At 41.9% G+C, this 14,097-nt stretch overlaps 1 protein-coding gene and 1 long non-coding RNA gene across 2 annotated transcripts; one reads left to right on the top strand and one right to left on the bottom strand.

Moving 5' to 3' along the window:
* Positions 1-2,074: 2,074 nt before the first annotated feature.
* On the top strand, positions 2,075-5,298 carry LOC135842233 (uncharacterized). The gene is made up of 2 exons (XM_065359585.1): positions 2,075-3,773; positions 4,076-5,298. Exons 1-2 carry the CDS (start codon positions 2,564-2,566, stop codon positions 5,296-5,298), a joined length of 2,433 nt encoding a protein of 810 aa, XP_065215657.1. The 5' UTR covers positions 2,075-2,563.
* Positions 5,299-9,974: 4,676 nt separating this feature from the next.
* Positions 9,975-11,783, bottom strand: LOC135842235 (uncharacterized). The gene is made up of 3 exons (XR_010558093.1): positions 11,525-11,783; positions 10,968-11,450; positions 9,975-10,892 (listed from the first exon to the last, which is right to left on the bottom strand). It is a non-coding gene; the product is annotated as an uncharacterized LOC135842235 (long non-coding RNA).
* Between the last annotated feature and the right edge of the window lie 2,314 nt (positions 11,784-14,097).

Raw genomic sequence — 14,097 nt, 5'->3', positions numbered from 1 at the left:
ATGAGCGTCATGTAGTTGATCGAAACCTTGAGCTGGTCCATACCGACGTTATTGGGCCACTGCCCATTTCAGTGGAAAATGATTCGTACGTGTTGAATTTTTAGATGACCACAGCCACTTTAACGTTTCTTACATCATGAAAAATCGGTCCGAGGTTGGTTTCTGTCTTGAGGATTATCTGAAAAAGGTAGAAGTTATTCAGAATTCAAAGGTCGCTTTTATTCGTTGCGATAACGCGTTAGAATACGTTAAAGGGATGTTTGCTCGACTTTGTAAGGAAAAGGGTATTACGTTGGAGCGGGCTGAACCTTATGTTCACCCGTGTTGGTGGCCGCTAGGCTGCGCTCCCTACCGCTTAGGATTATTCGTTTACTTGCTCTGTGTAAACCAGGCCTTAAGCCTACTACGTGCGTCTCGCGTTTACTCGACTCACCGCACTTGCTTGATGTTCGTTGTACTGTACGTACTGTATTATTTGCGTGTTCCTTGTTAATGGCTAATTGATGCGATTTTGTATGATTTAATATTATTTGTTTCCTTTTGAATATATTATTTATTTGTTCCTGAAGTTCGTCGTCTATTTATTTCATAAATAGAAGTGGCTGCTGTTATGGTAAGCAGAGCGATGGGTTTTGTGAGCGGCCGGCACATGTTGCTGGTACTCTGAAATACCTCGCATTTCATTAATTAGCTATTAAGTGCTTGTAATTAACCAGATTCTATGCTTGTGACGAACTTTACGACTGCCTGAGTACATGTAAAATGCGTTTTTCCCGATTTTATCAATGATTCTACGTAATGGCTGCCGAATGTGAAAGATGACGCAACGCGTGGTGAAAAGGACGCTAACTTTAGCTATGGGATGACTCATGGCGTTATAAAAGAGTTCCGGTCCATAAAACGACCATTTCCAAGTACTAAATGGATTACCCGATTTAAAAGAGTTCGAAAAGCCCACGTTTAAGCGGTCCCGATTACCTAATGCCGCTCCCGAATAAATGAAAAAGAGTTCCAGCCAAAGTACTTAAGTTGATGTATTTTTACGTAGTGGAAAACGCAGTTCGTAATCGTTCGTCCAAGCTAAGTCTCATCATGGTCAGCTTATGGTGTTTACAAATCTATTTTGGATAAAAGCTCGTTTACCCGATTTCAAAGATGTGAACTTGTACTTTACACACGCGTGTCAAAGTTTTGTAGACGAAAGTTCCATCGTACGTTCGAGAGCTACATGTGCCTGATTTTAGTTACTAGTGCGTTTCACTTCCCGATTTTAAGCTTTAGTATAACTACCCGATTAACTTTATTGCTTTAAAAGTGTTAGCTTTCTTAATTTTGTTGATCTGGATACAAGTCGCACTAAGCACATGCCCGATTTTTCTTCGACTTAAAGCACTTGTAACGTACGATGAACATTCTCAGCGGTAAGAAACTAAGTTTTTCCGAAACTGAGCGTTTACTTAACTTTTCAGGCTAATTTGCTACGTGAAAGTTAACTGAGAAGTGTGATCTGGTTAACTGAATCGCAGCTTATTAGACTCAACTTTTGACAAGGAGTGTTTCCGGTTGAAAGTTGCAAGTTGTTTTGTTATAAGCTTCTAGTTTACGCTATTTCTGAAGCACAAAACACCCGATCTCGTCTACCTGATTCTAAGCCCAAAAACTTGTGATTGTTCATGCAGGGTGACCGCTACCAAGATGACCATCGTCGAGATGACCGCCGTCGTGATGAAGACAGAAGAAGAGATGATCGTGAATATCACTCTAGTTCTCGCAGCTCGAAGAGATCTCGTTCGGATTCCAGAGATGATTCTCGGAGGAAACGCCGGTCCAGTTCCGGTGATTATGATATCGAAGCCGAACGCCGCCGGATAGCTGAATCTAACGCGAGGATTGAACGTCAACAGCGTAAAGACCGAGTGAGTTACGAAGCATGAACATCAACCCTGATTTGTTTTGTTTTGGTTTGTGTTGAAAATCAAAACTTTGAACTTACGTATATGTTTTATTGGGTATTCAGGAACGAGAAGAAGAAAGCAATCGTCGAAAGGAAGCTGCAAACCGTAAACAGCGTAAAGTAAGTTCTAAACCCGATTCTAAACCCGAGTCTAAGTCTAAAAAGAAAAGCGTTACTGAGCCTGATTCGAAATCTAAATCCAAAAAGAAAAGTAAAACACCTAAGTCTAAACCTGATTCAAGTACAAGTACGAACACCGCCCCTCCACCCCCCATTACTCAGCCTGTGCAAAACGAACCAACGAAGAAAAAGAAAAAGAAGAAGAAGAAATCATCTGATAAAACTTCCGAAGCAAATACAGCATCCCAGCAACCGTCGAACTGCTCGTTAAATATAGAAACGATTAGCAACCTGAATGAACCGAGCGCCTCGATGCAGCAACCTGAATCGACTAGTTAACCTGCACCGACTCACCAACCTGAATACGTTGAAGTTACTCCCGAATTACGTTCAATAATCAACGTTCCCGATAACGCTACGAATTTGGAAAAAGAAGACTTACTTGGACGTTTGACTAGCCTGAGTGTTTTGGGACAACAAGCTGCGACGATGCTGAATAATCTGAAACGAAAAGCTGAACCCGAATCAATACCTGAACCCCGAATTTTGAAGAAAAGAGCTCCAACTCCGAAACCATCCGTTAGCGACGCCAGTGATAATGAAGTCAGCGGAAATGAAAAGACTGAGAAGTCGAACTCAGAAGAGAGTTCAGATAGCTCGGATGAGGAAGAAGACGAAGAGAAAGATGATAGCTCCAACTCGGATTCTGATTCAGATTCTGATTCGAGCTCCGACGACGAAAGCGATAATGACAAAGGAGGGAGCGGAGCGGGTGGAACTAGCAACCACTCCTCCCCTTCTGACTCACCTCCCGAACCGCCGAAACAGAAAGAAAAGACGAAGGAGAAATCAAAGGAGAAGAAAAAGACTAAATCCAAGAAAAAGAAGAAACGACATTCATTTAACCCGAATATGCTTCGAAGTCAACACGAGTCACGTACAATGCTAACTAAATCAACCCGAATTGATACGTGGTATAAGATGCTGGAGATGGATGCGAAGATCTATCAGATCGACATACATAACCGGAAAACTGAAAAGAAAGCTGCGAAGATCGAAGAAGAACAGCTAATGAATATTGTATTGCACAGGCTGGACCCCCACTACCTTCCCCGAGTAACCATGATTTCACCAGTTGAAAAAGTTATCGAAAAACTTTTCGAAATAAGGCGAACGGAGCGCAACGTAAGTCGTTCATCGGTAAAGTCTGAGTTCAACAAACTCACTCTCGTAAGGGGTGAACAGTTGGACGATTTCTTCAACCGGTTGGACGAGTTGTTGCTTGATTACAAAATGCAAACCAAAACTGATATACCTGAATCCGATGTCTACGACCGTTTAGTTGAGGCGACTGAAAATATTTACCCGAACGTTAAGACAATTTTAAAAGCCCGAGGCGCAAATCAACCGTCCATACCTGACCTGAAAATTCTATTGTTGCAGGAAGAATCCGAGAAGTACCGGAAGCCGGAAGAGGCGAACTTAGCGTACCACCGAAACCCGAATCCCCTACCGCCTCCGCCACCGAATGCTGCTCACGTACCCCGACCGCCGCCGCATAATTGCTACAATTGTAGCAGTCAGTATCATTATGTTTGGGAATGCCCCGACTGGGACAAAGGCCCGAGATGCTTCAAATGCGGAGAGTGGGGTCACCGAAGCAAGGATTGCCCGAACGAATACAGGGATTATCGCTCAGGTAAACAACAACACCGAAGTAACCGTAGACCCTTCCGCCCCCGAAATCCAAAATTCCGCCCGAGAAATAACTACCGAGACCGTCGCCCGAACCAGTATTCGCGGAACAATAGAAACTATCGTAATGATAGGGGCTATAATTCCAAGAAAAACTGGCAGACGGACAGACGAAAGCCACCGAAGTCGAATTGGAGGAAAAAGGGAAAAGGCTATCAAGGAAATAAAGACCCGAAGAAACCAATCCCGAAGAAAGAGCCTAAACCTACACCCGAAAATAAGAAATAACATGTATTTATTTTACAGAGTTCGAGATGCCGGATGATCTGTTGGGTTTATATCGCGCTGGTATGATCTCAGCTGGACAGATGGTTGGCTTAAAGAAGAAGCGCGACGCTATGCCTGATTACCCGAATTACAACCAATCATCGAATCGTCGTGCTCAATACCACGATGAAACTTCCCGATATCACGATGACCGTTCACGACATCGTAATCGCGACTACGATTCTAATAACCGACGCTCCCGATTTTCACCAGACAGAAGCGATCACCGTCATGAAGATCATCGCGACAACCGGAGATCGCCGAATCGTAACCCAGATGACGTAAAAATCACTCATCAGCGAGCGCCAGCGACGGAAGTGACGCCACCCGAACAAGCGTTACAAGCTCTGAGCCTGAACAAACCTGAACCGATGGAGACCAGCGCGAGTGATCTGTATATGGATTTTCTCCTGATTGAATTCCCGAAGTTGCCAGTGAACGAAATGAGCCCAACGGCAATCGCTGAAGTTCACAATAAAATTCATCAGCTTGAACATTGGCTCATGTGCCTGAAAAAGAGTCTGGATTTGCGCGTTCAGATGTTAAACGTTGAAGAGGAAGCCACGCGTGAAATTGTTCCATTATTTCCGTCTAACAACCCGATCCCGATTCCGCTGATGGACGCTTTAGGGCCGGTTATTTTGAACCACCCTCCCGTACCGCCCCCAACTAGTCACACCAGCGGCTCGAGCACGAAAACAACACCGGAAAAACGGCAACCGACTAAAGCCGAATTGAAAGATGACGAACCGTTTGTACAGACATCAACGAAGAAATTTCCCGAGCCTAAACCTGATGCCGGAAAAACACCATTAAAGAAATTCGCTGACAATACGTTCAACCCAAAAGCTGAGGCGAAAATACCGACTAAGACTGATTCGCAACCGAAAACCGGACCTGAATTTAGGAAAAGTACACGACCGCGCCGAATTACGCCGCCCTTTCCGAACCGGAGTTTCCCGATTCATCCGAATGGTTTTAAACCTATGCCGAGGACGTCAGGCACATTTATACGGCCGCCGACGCCGACTGACGAATCGAAGAAATCGACATCACGACGTCCACACCGTCTGTTACGACATCTGCCCCGAGTTCCACAACGCAGAACGTTGTCTCATCAACAACGCCTCACGTTAACGCGTTGGGAAACCCAGTTGATCCGCCGCGCCCGACTACACCACCCCAGTTACACGCGAACCTGAGACAGACTGTGGAAATCCCGAGTGAAGAAGACTGGACGCAGGAGGCGTACAACGCGGACGCTCAACCCATTCGTCGTTCCCGAGCGAATTACCGCAGTGTATTGTTCACGTACGTTCAAAAGACGATGACGGAAAACATACCCGTTTTAACGGCGCAACGTGAAATTTTAGACGCCAAAATTATTCAACCCGGATCTGAAGGAGCTGACGATGGAATCTCCGTCCTGAGTTTAGAAGAGACAGCGTTTATATTCTCGCAAACCGAAGAGTTGGAGCAAGCGATTGCTGTTTGCAGACAAGTGGAAGGAGGTAAGAAAATCACTTTTATAGGTGATACTGGAGCCACTTCCCATTTCGTCAACAACCCCGATTACTTGACCCAAGCGTATGAGAGTGTGATACCGATTAAAGGAGCGAATGGAGACCCGAGTGCTTTGTTAAAGTCTGATAAGAGAGGTATGATTTTGGGTACGAGTGATTCTTGTAGTTCTGAGTTATATCTGAGTGACGTAATGTCCGTTCCTGGACTGTCTGAGAATTTACTCTCTTTGAGGAAGTTCGCGGACCTAGGATATGATATTTTTCTAAACAACAAAGGCGCAAGGATTACTGACCCGATTTTGAACCGAACTGTTCTGACTGGAACGTATCATAAGCTGTATTGGGAATTTCGTATGACCACGGCTGAATGTGAAAAAGCACTGAGTACTACTGTAGAGAAGAAATCACGTAAACGACACCGCTCACCGACGGCACCTACCTGTAGCAGCGCAAATGCCGCGGAAACAGTCAAGAAAAGGAAGATTGACAACCCCGAATCATCTTCACCGAATACACCTAAGATACCCGAACCGCAAAAGGTGAAGAAAAAGAAGAAAATAAAACCGAGTAAAATTCCGAAGAAGAAAGAGAAAACCAACGATAAAGGTAGTTCGAAACGGAGGGAGGGTTCTCCCAGTAGGAGGGAGCCCACCCCTGACGAAGGTGAGAATCGTCTACCATTTACCTTTATACCTGAGGCTATTGACGACATAACACTTGGCCGAGAAATACCCGATTTAAACAGCGAAAAACCACCAGAACCTGAAAATCTCACCACCGTGAAGCAGCCAATGAATTATGTCGACTTCAAGAATAGCCCAGGCATGAGATGGCATTACCGACTTGTACACATGAGTTATTCCCGATTAGTGAAGCTGAAGAAAACACATCCAGTTCTGACGAATGTGAAATTCAATCGTCAACAGATTCGTGCGTGTGAAGTTTGTGTTTTAGCAAACATGAAGTTGTCATCATTCAAGACAGTTCGTATAAAAGCGCACACAATCTTCGACCGAATTCATTCTGACGTCATGGGACCATTGAACCCACCTACATTGTACCAGAATCGTCGCTGGATTGTTACGTTAATAGATGATGCCAGTCGTTTTGCAATCGCGTATACGATGCAGTTTAAATCAGACGTCCCAGATTGTTTTTTACAATTCCTGAATTTGGTAAATACGTACACCAGAGGAAAATCCCGAGTTGCAACATTACGATGTGATAATAGAGGTGAATATACCAGCAACGTGTTTAAGGAAATCTGTGAGAATAGAGGAATTCGTATTGAATACACGGAACCGAATACACCTCAACACAATGGAACAGCTGAAAGATTCAATCAAACGATTATGAACAAAGTACGAGTCATGCTACTTGATTCCGGAGTACCACAGCATCACTGGGATACAGCCCTTGCAACAGCTATAAAAATATACAACCGAACACCTCATTCCCGAATTAAAAATCAACTCCCGATTCGTATGATTTTTCCTGATATTCAACTCCGAGCCCAGTACCTGAGAAGATATGGCTGTATTGCGTATGTTCATCGAAACGACCCGAATTTGAAGAAATGTGATCAACGAGCTGTAATTGGAGTTCTTGTTGGATACACCGCAACTGGTTACAAAGTCCTACTACCGCAGTCCAATAAGATAATAAGATCTACGCACGTAAAATGCGTTGAGTTCAAAAACTACAGAGACATTCAAGGTCTTTCGGAGGAGTATGGTCCAGTAGTACCGGAAGCTGAGTGGCTGAAAGATTTTGAAGAAATCTACCGAAAACCCGAAGATAAACCACGAACAACTCCGTTGCCAACGATTGTTGATAAACTGTTAACTACAGCTAGCAGAGATACGCAAACTGATCCGTACGAGCCATCCGATAAACCTGAAACCCGAGAGTTTGGAACCCAAACCGATATTAAGATATCCATCTTGTGTAAACCTGATAGAGAACCGAACTCTGATTCTGATTCCGACTCTGATTCCGAAACAGAAACCGAATGGATTGAACAAGAAATCGAATTAACAGCCCTGAATGCTCAAGAAGTGGAAAAAGATGTGTCAATAAAGGAACATTTCGATGCTGAATTTGCCCGATTAAAAGAGTACTATGATGTGACTGATTCGAATAAGGACCTGAATACTTTTGCGTTAATGACGTCCATGATTGCAGATCCAATGACATATAAACAAGCGATGAATTCCAGCGAGAAAGTTCAGTGGCAAGGAGCCATTGATGAAGAATTAAAATCGATGAAAAACAACGGCGTTTGGGAAAAAGTTTGCCGTCCGACTAACACGAAACATAAAGTACACACCGTCGTAGATTCAACTATGGTCTTCAAACGAAAAATTGACACGACAGGAAATGTTAAGTACAAAGCCCGACTTGTCGCCCGAGGATTCAAAGACACCCAAAATATGGCGATTTCCAAGATCTACGCACCAGTTTCCCGAATAACAACTGTGAGAACAGGTTTCTCAATCATCAACAAACTGAATTTAGAAGCTCGACAACTTGACGTAACTACAGCGTTTTTGAACGGAGAATTAGAGGAAGAAACGTATATGGAAATACCCGAATGTATGAAACCAACAGCTGAAGAAAAGAAGGAGTACGTTTTGAGGTTAAAGAAGTCGTTATATGGCTTGAAACAGAGCCCTCGTTGTTGGAATAAAAAGTTCGCAGAAGAATTGAAAAAGCTTGGCTTTGAAGCTGATGTGAACGACCCTTGCTTGTTTTGGATTCGTAATGGAAAGTTCCAAGGTTTCCTGATTATTTACGTCGATGACATGATTTTTGCCGGAAATGACCTGAAAATACTGAACCGATATATCAAGAAATTGAAACGGATTTTTAAGATGAAAGATATGGGAGAACCGACTAAGTTCTTAGGCCTGAATGTAAAGAGAGATAGAAAGAACCGAATTTTAACGCTTGATCAATCCGATTATTGTCAAGAAATTTTGAAGCGTTTCAACATGCAAGATTGCAATTCAACGCAAATCCCGATGTGCCCGAAATCAAAGAAACCCGAAAAAGTACCCGAGAAAAAGAAGAGAAAGAAGTACAACAAGAGAGAACGCAGACGAATGAATCGTCTAAATCAAACCAAATTTGATGGAGCCCCGTTTCCGTACCGAGAAGCAATTGGAAGTTTGCTATACTTAGGAAATGCCACCCGACCTGATATTATGTTCGCAATAAATTGGTTAAGCCGAAAACAGTGTAACCCGACTCAAGCTGATTGGCAAGCTGTAAAACAGATTTTCCGATACCTGAAAGGCACTACCCGACTTGGCCTAAAATACACTGGAACCCAGAAAGGAATTGTTGGACACTCTGACGCCAGTTTTGGTGACTGTGACGACACGAAGAAGTCAACAGCCGGAGTTTTAGTTCGTCTGAATGGAGATTTAGTGACTTGGTCCAGCAAGAGACAAGGTACTGTAGCGAATTCGACATGCGAAGCTGAGTACGTAGCTATTAATTCGTGTCTCCTCGAAAGCGTGGGAGTTAACGAAACCGTAAGGAGAGCTACTGGAAAACGTCTTGACCCGATTCTAATTTATGGAGACAACACAGCATCCCTGAAATGCACGAATAAACCTGGATCTCCGAAGCTGAAACACCTGACTGATATTAAAGTTCACACAATTCTCGATTACGTGATTAAGAATAAAGTGAAACTTGAATGGGTAGAATCCGCCGAACAAGACGCCGATATCCTGACTAAAGCGTTACCGAGAGAAGCGTTTCAGAAGCTGAGAGACAGATTGTTGAGTGTAGTATGAGTTTTTCCCGATCTTGCCTGCCTGAAATACCTGATTCAATTATTCGCCCGACTTCTTTTACTAATGAAGAAATGTGTTTTGTGTTTTGTTTTCTAATGATTGTCCACAGATCCTGGAGATTTAGACTTGGTTTTAAGCGCGTTAGAGTTTATGCTACGTTTGTCCCGAGTTCATAACCTGACGCTGAAAGAAATCCCGCAAAGGACGTACGATATCTTGCGCGTAGAACGGATGACAATCGCCGAACAGAAACGCCATAGGGCGAAAGCAGCGAAAAAGCGCAACAAGGCGCATAAGAAAGCCGCCGCAGAGTTCGATGAAGGCGTTTGCGAAGATTACATATCGAGCGCCGAATCCGACTCCGATAAAGATAATCCTCCGGACCGACCTTTGGGAAATCACCCGCTTCTAGAACAAGCGTATCCGAGAGACTGATTTGTTTTTGCCCGATTTTTTTTGTTTGTTTCCTGATTTCGTTTTTGTATTGCCATTGTTACCCGAAGATGAATTTTGTGATTTATTTGTACGTTTTTTTTTTTGTTACCTGAATTTATTGTTTAAGCTGTAAATACGTTGTTTAAGCGCTATCGAGCGCAGGGAGGGAGTGTTGGTGGCCGCTAGGCTGCGCTCCCTACCACTTAGGATTATTCGTTTACTTGCTCTGTGTAAACCAGGCCTTAAGCCTACTACGTGCGTCTCGCGTTTACTCGACTCACCGCACTTGCTTGATGTTCGTTGTACTGTACGTACTGTATTATTTGCGTGTTCCTTGTTAATGGCTAATTGATGCGATTTTGTATGATTTAATATTATTTGTTTCCTTTTGAATATATTATTTATTTGTTCCTGAAGTTCGTCGTCTATTTATTTCATAAATAGAAGTGGCTGCTGTTACACCCGCACAACGGAAAAGTTGAGAGGTTCAACCGTACTCTCATGGACAAGACGCGGGCCTTATTATTTGAGGCGCGTATGCCTCACAAACATTGGAATTTTGCAGTGGAGGCGGCAAATTATCTTCTTAACAATTTTCCGACGCGTGCTTTGGATGATAAACGTACTCCGTATACGTTGTGGAGAAATAAAAAGATAAATTACAAGTACGTTCGTACCTTCGGTAGTCTAGCGAGAGTATTCATCCATCCGGAGCAGAGAAAGAAAATTGATGAGAGATGCCGGAAGGCAACGTACGTAGTGGTCGGCTATACAGAGACAGGTTTCAAGTTGTTGAACGTAGAAGATGATACCACCGACGTTTTCACGCACGTAAAAATTGACGAATCCGTCAAGTACGGTGACTTGGTGAATTGGGTTGTTGCCGAAGATGCGTATATCCAGGAAGAGGAGCTCGTACCGGTGGAAACTGCATTCTTGGCTCTCGGTGAAAATAATTTGTCGTATGAAGAAGCGATTACGTGTGAAGATAAAGAGAAGTGGAAAATCGCCATGAATGAAGAGTTTTCTAACCTGGAAAGAATGGATACTTATGAATTAGTTGAGGCGCCTAAAAATAAAAAATTACTAGGTACGAAGTGGGTTTACCGAAAGAAAGATGCCGATACATTCAAGGCTTGATTGGTCGTTCTAGGGTATCAGGAAGGGCGTGTATTTGAAAATTTCGATGTGTTTTCTCCAGTTGTTCGCGCAGATACCATCAAAGCGCTTCTTACTCTTGCGGCGAAGTATGGCTGGCAAGTCCGGCACGTTGATATTAAGGGCGCGTTCCTGTATGGAAAAATAGAGTACGAAGTGTATGTACGTTTGCCGAAGGGTTTTCGATATCGTGGCAGGTTGAAGAATCCAGTCTGGCGACTGTTAAGAGCTCTTTACGGGCTACGCATCTCACCTGTCACGTGGTATAATGAGCTTGCTCGGATACTTACTAAAATTGGCCTGCGCGTAACGGTGTTTGATGCTACGTTGTTTGTTTTTGAGGGAAATTCACTTCGTTGTGTACTGGCTGTATATGTGGATGATCTGTGGATATCCGGATTTGACGATGAATTGATTGAGGAGGTTGTAAATCTGTTGAATAAAAATTTTGAAATAAAAGACCTCGGTCAAGTGTCAAAATACCTTGGTGTTACGTTTATACGTACCGAGAATGGGTTCACCATTGATCAGAATGACTACATTGAGTCATTGCTGGTACGATTCGGTCTGGAGTCTGCAAACGTAACGGCATCGCCTATGGATGATTTGAGCTTTCAGAAAGCAAATGTTGATTTTGGATTGGAGTTTCAGATACGTTCCATGATCGGTTGTCTACTATATATCGCGTCCTGGACTCGTCCCGACATTGCTTTTGCAGTAAATTTTGTCTCGAGATATCAAACGAAACCTTCGGTTAAATTACTTCAAGCCTGTAACAGAATTTTCACCTTTCTGAAAGGTACCTTGAACTTCAAACTTAATTTTAATCCGAGTGAACCAAGGTTTCTTACCGCTTTCGTCGACGCTGATTTGGCTGGTGATTCGTCAGACCGCAAATCTACGTCTGGTATCATTTTATTATTGTATGGGTGTCCGATTGTATGGCGAGCGAAAAAACAGAAGTGTGTAGCTGTATCTTCGGGAGAGTCAGAGTACGTAGCCTTGTCCAATGCGGTATGTGAGATTCGAGCGATGAGAAATTTATTTCGTGTTCTGGGGTTCATTTTGCCTCCTACTCCGTTATTCTGCGATTCTACAGCCGCTGAAGGCATGGCGCGAACACCTGAAAGTTCGAAAACTCGTCATATCGATTTATGTTATCACAATACTAGAGATGCTTGGAGTAAAAGAGAGATCAATATTATCAAAATCGCTGGAAAATTGAATTTGGCTGATGGGTTCACCAAACCCTTAGCTGGAAAACCTCTGGTCGAGTGTTTTCAGCACATTTTTATTCGGTAGTCGTTAGGGTTGGTGTTTTCCATAGTCAATTTCGTGAATTTTTCGTTGTACTTGGTCGTTGAATGGATGTAAAATTTTTTGTGTTCGTCTTAATCTCTTCTCCAGTGTTTAGGTCTCCATTGTTTTAATTATATTTAATTATTTTATTTATTTTGTGTGCATTTTTACCTGTTTTAATTATCGCTATCCTGTTTGAAATTTTGTGGCGAATTTTGCTGGAGTATACGTACCTCGCGTAGATACGCGGTACACTGCACGTAATATGTTTTGTATTTTATTCGATGTATTTTTAACCGTTTTAAACGTTTTTATTATTTAAATTGTATTTTAATTAATCTATTTCACCTAATTAGAGTTTTTATCGCGATTTTAGTTCAAACTTTGAGTTTTAGAAATTGTTGTTTACGTTTTGTGGCGAAAACTTTGTTCGCTTGTAGTACGCTCGTTCACCTCGAATTATCAGTGTTGCCTCTGAACGCTACGATGAAAAAATTGTCTTTTTTCTGGTTATTAAAAAATCCAATTTGGAGGCGTGATTAAAGTTCTAGATTAGGGAAGTATACGCATACGCCATTTTGGTTCGACACAACGGATGTAAACAACATTAGAACGTATGTACGCATACAATCTTACGTGTAAAAAATGCAATTTTTTCGATTGTTCGCGGGTTCGGGTGAATTTTTAAGTAGTTTCCAGCTAAAGACAATGAAATTTCCTATCGATTGATGTTAAATTTTTGTTATTTCGCGCAAAATTGACGATTTTCTGAATACTTATATTATCCGATTTTTTCATACTATATGTGTCAACTTTAAACTAAAAATACTCGAAATCTTCAGTGAACACACAGGTATTTTAATATAGCAAAATGTTCGTAATTTCTTCGTCTTTAAAATGAGTGTTTATCGAAAGCTCTACATGCAACCGTTCAAAAGTTGTAGAAGTTTAAAGTTGCGAAAACAATGCAAAAACCAACCGCGGATGGTAAGTATTGAACTTTGAATTAGAATTACTCAAAATTTTCAACGAACACATAGGTATATTAATACAGCAAAACGTTCGTTATTTTATCCTTTTTAAAATGGGTCTTTACCGAAAGCTCTACCTTCTACCGTTCAAAAATTCTTGAAGATCAAAGTTGCGGAAAATGTTCTACAATCAACACTAAGTGACTGATAACAGTGATAACACAATTTGAACACTTTCCGCAACTTTGATCTTCAAGAATTTTTGAACGGTAGAAGGTAGAGCTTTCGGTAAAGACCCATTTTAAAAAGGATAAAATAACGAACGTTTTGCTGTATTAATATACCTATGTGTTCGTTGAAAATTTTGAGTAATTCTAATTCAAAGTTCAATACTTACCATCCGCGGTTGGTTTTTGCATTGTTTTCGCAACTTTAAACTTCTACAACTTTTGAACGGTTGCATGTAGAGCTTTCGATAAACACTCATTTTAAAGACGAAGAAATTACGAACATTTTGCTATATTAAAATACCTGTGTGTTCACTGAAGATTTCGAGTATTTTTAGTTTAAAGTTGACACATATAGTATGAAAAAATCGGATAATATAAGTATTCAGAAAATCGTCAATTTTGCGCGAAATAACAAAAATTTAACATCAATCGATAGGAAATTTCATTGTCTTTAGCTGGAAACTACTTAAAAATTCACCCGAACCCGCGAACAATCGAAAAAATTGCATTTTTTACACGTAAGATTGTATGCGTACATACGTTCTAATGTTGTTTACATCCGTTGTGTCGAACCAAAAT

This window comes from Planococcus citri, chromosome 4 (genome assembly GCF_950023065.1).
Source record: "Planococcus citri chromosome 4, ihPlaCitr1.1, whole genome shotgun sequence".
Taxonomy (NCBI): domain Eukaryota; kingdom Metazoa; phylum Arthropoda; class Insecta; order Hemiptera; family Pseudococcidae; genus Planococcus; species Planococcus citri.
The sequence above is the reverse complement of the archived record's forward strand: the minus strand, read 5'-3'. Positions and strand labels throughout refer to the sequence as shown.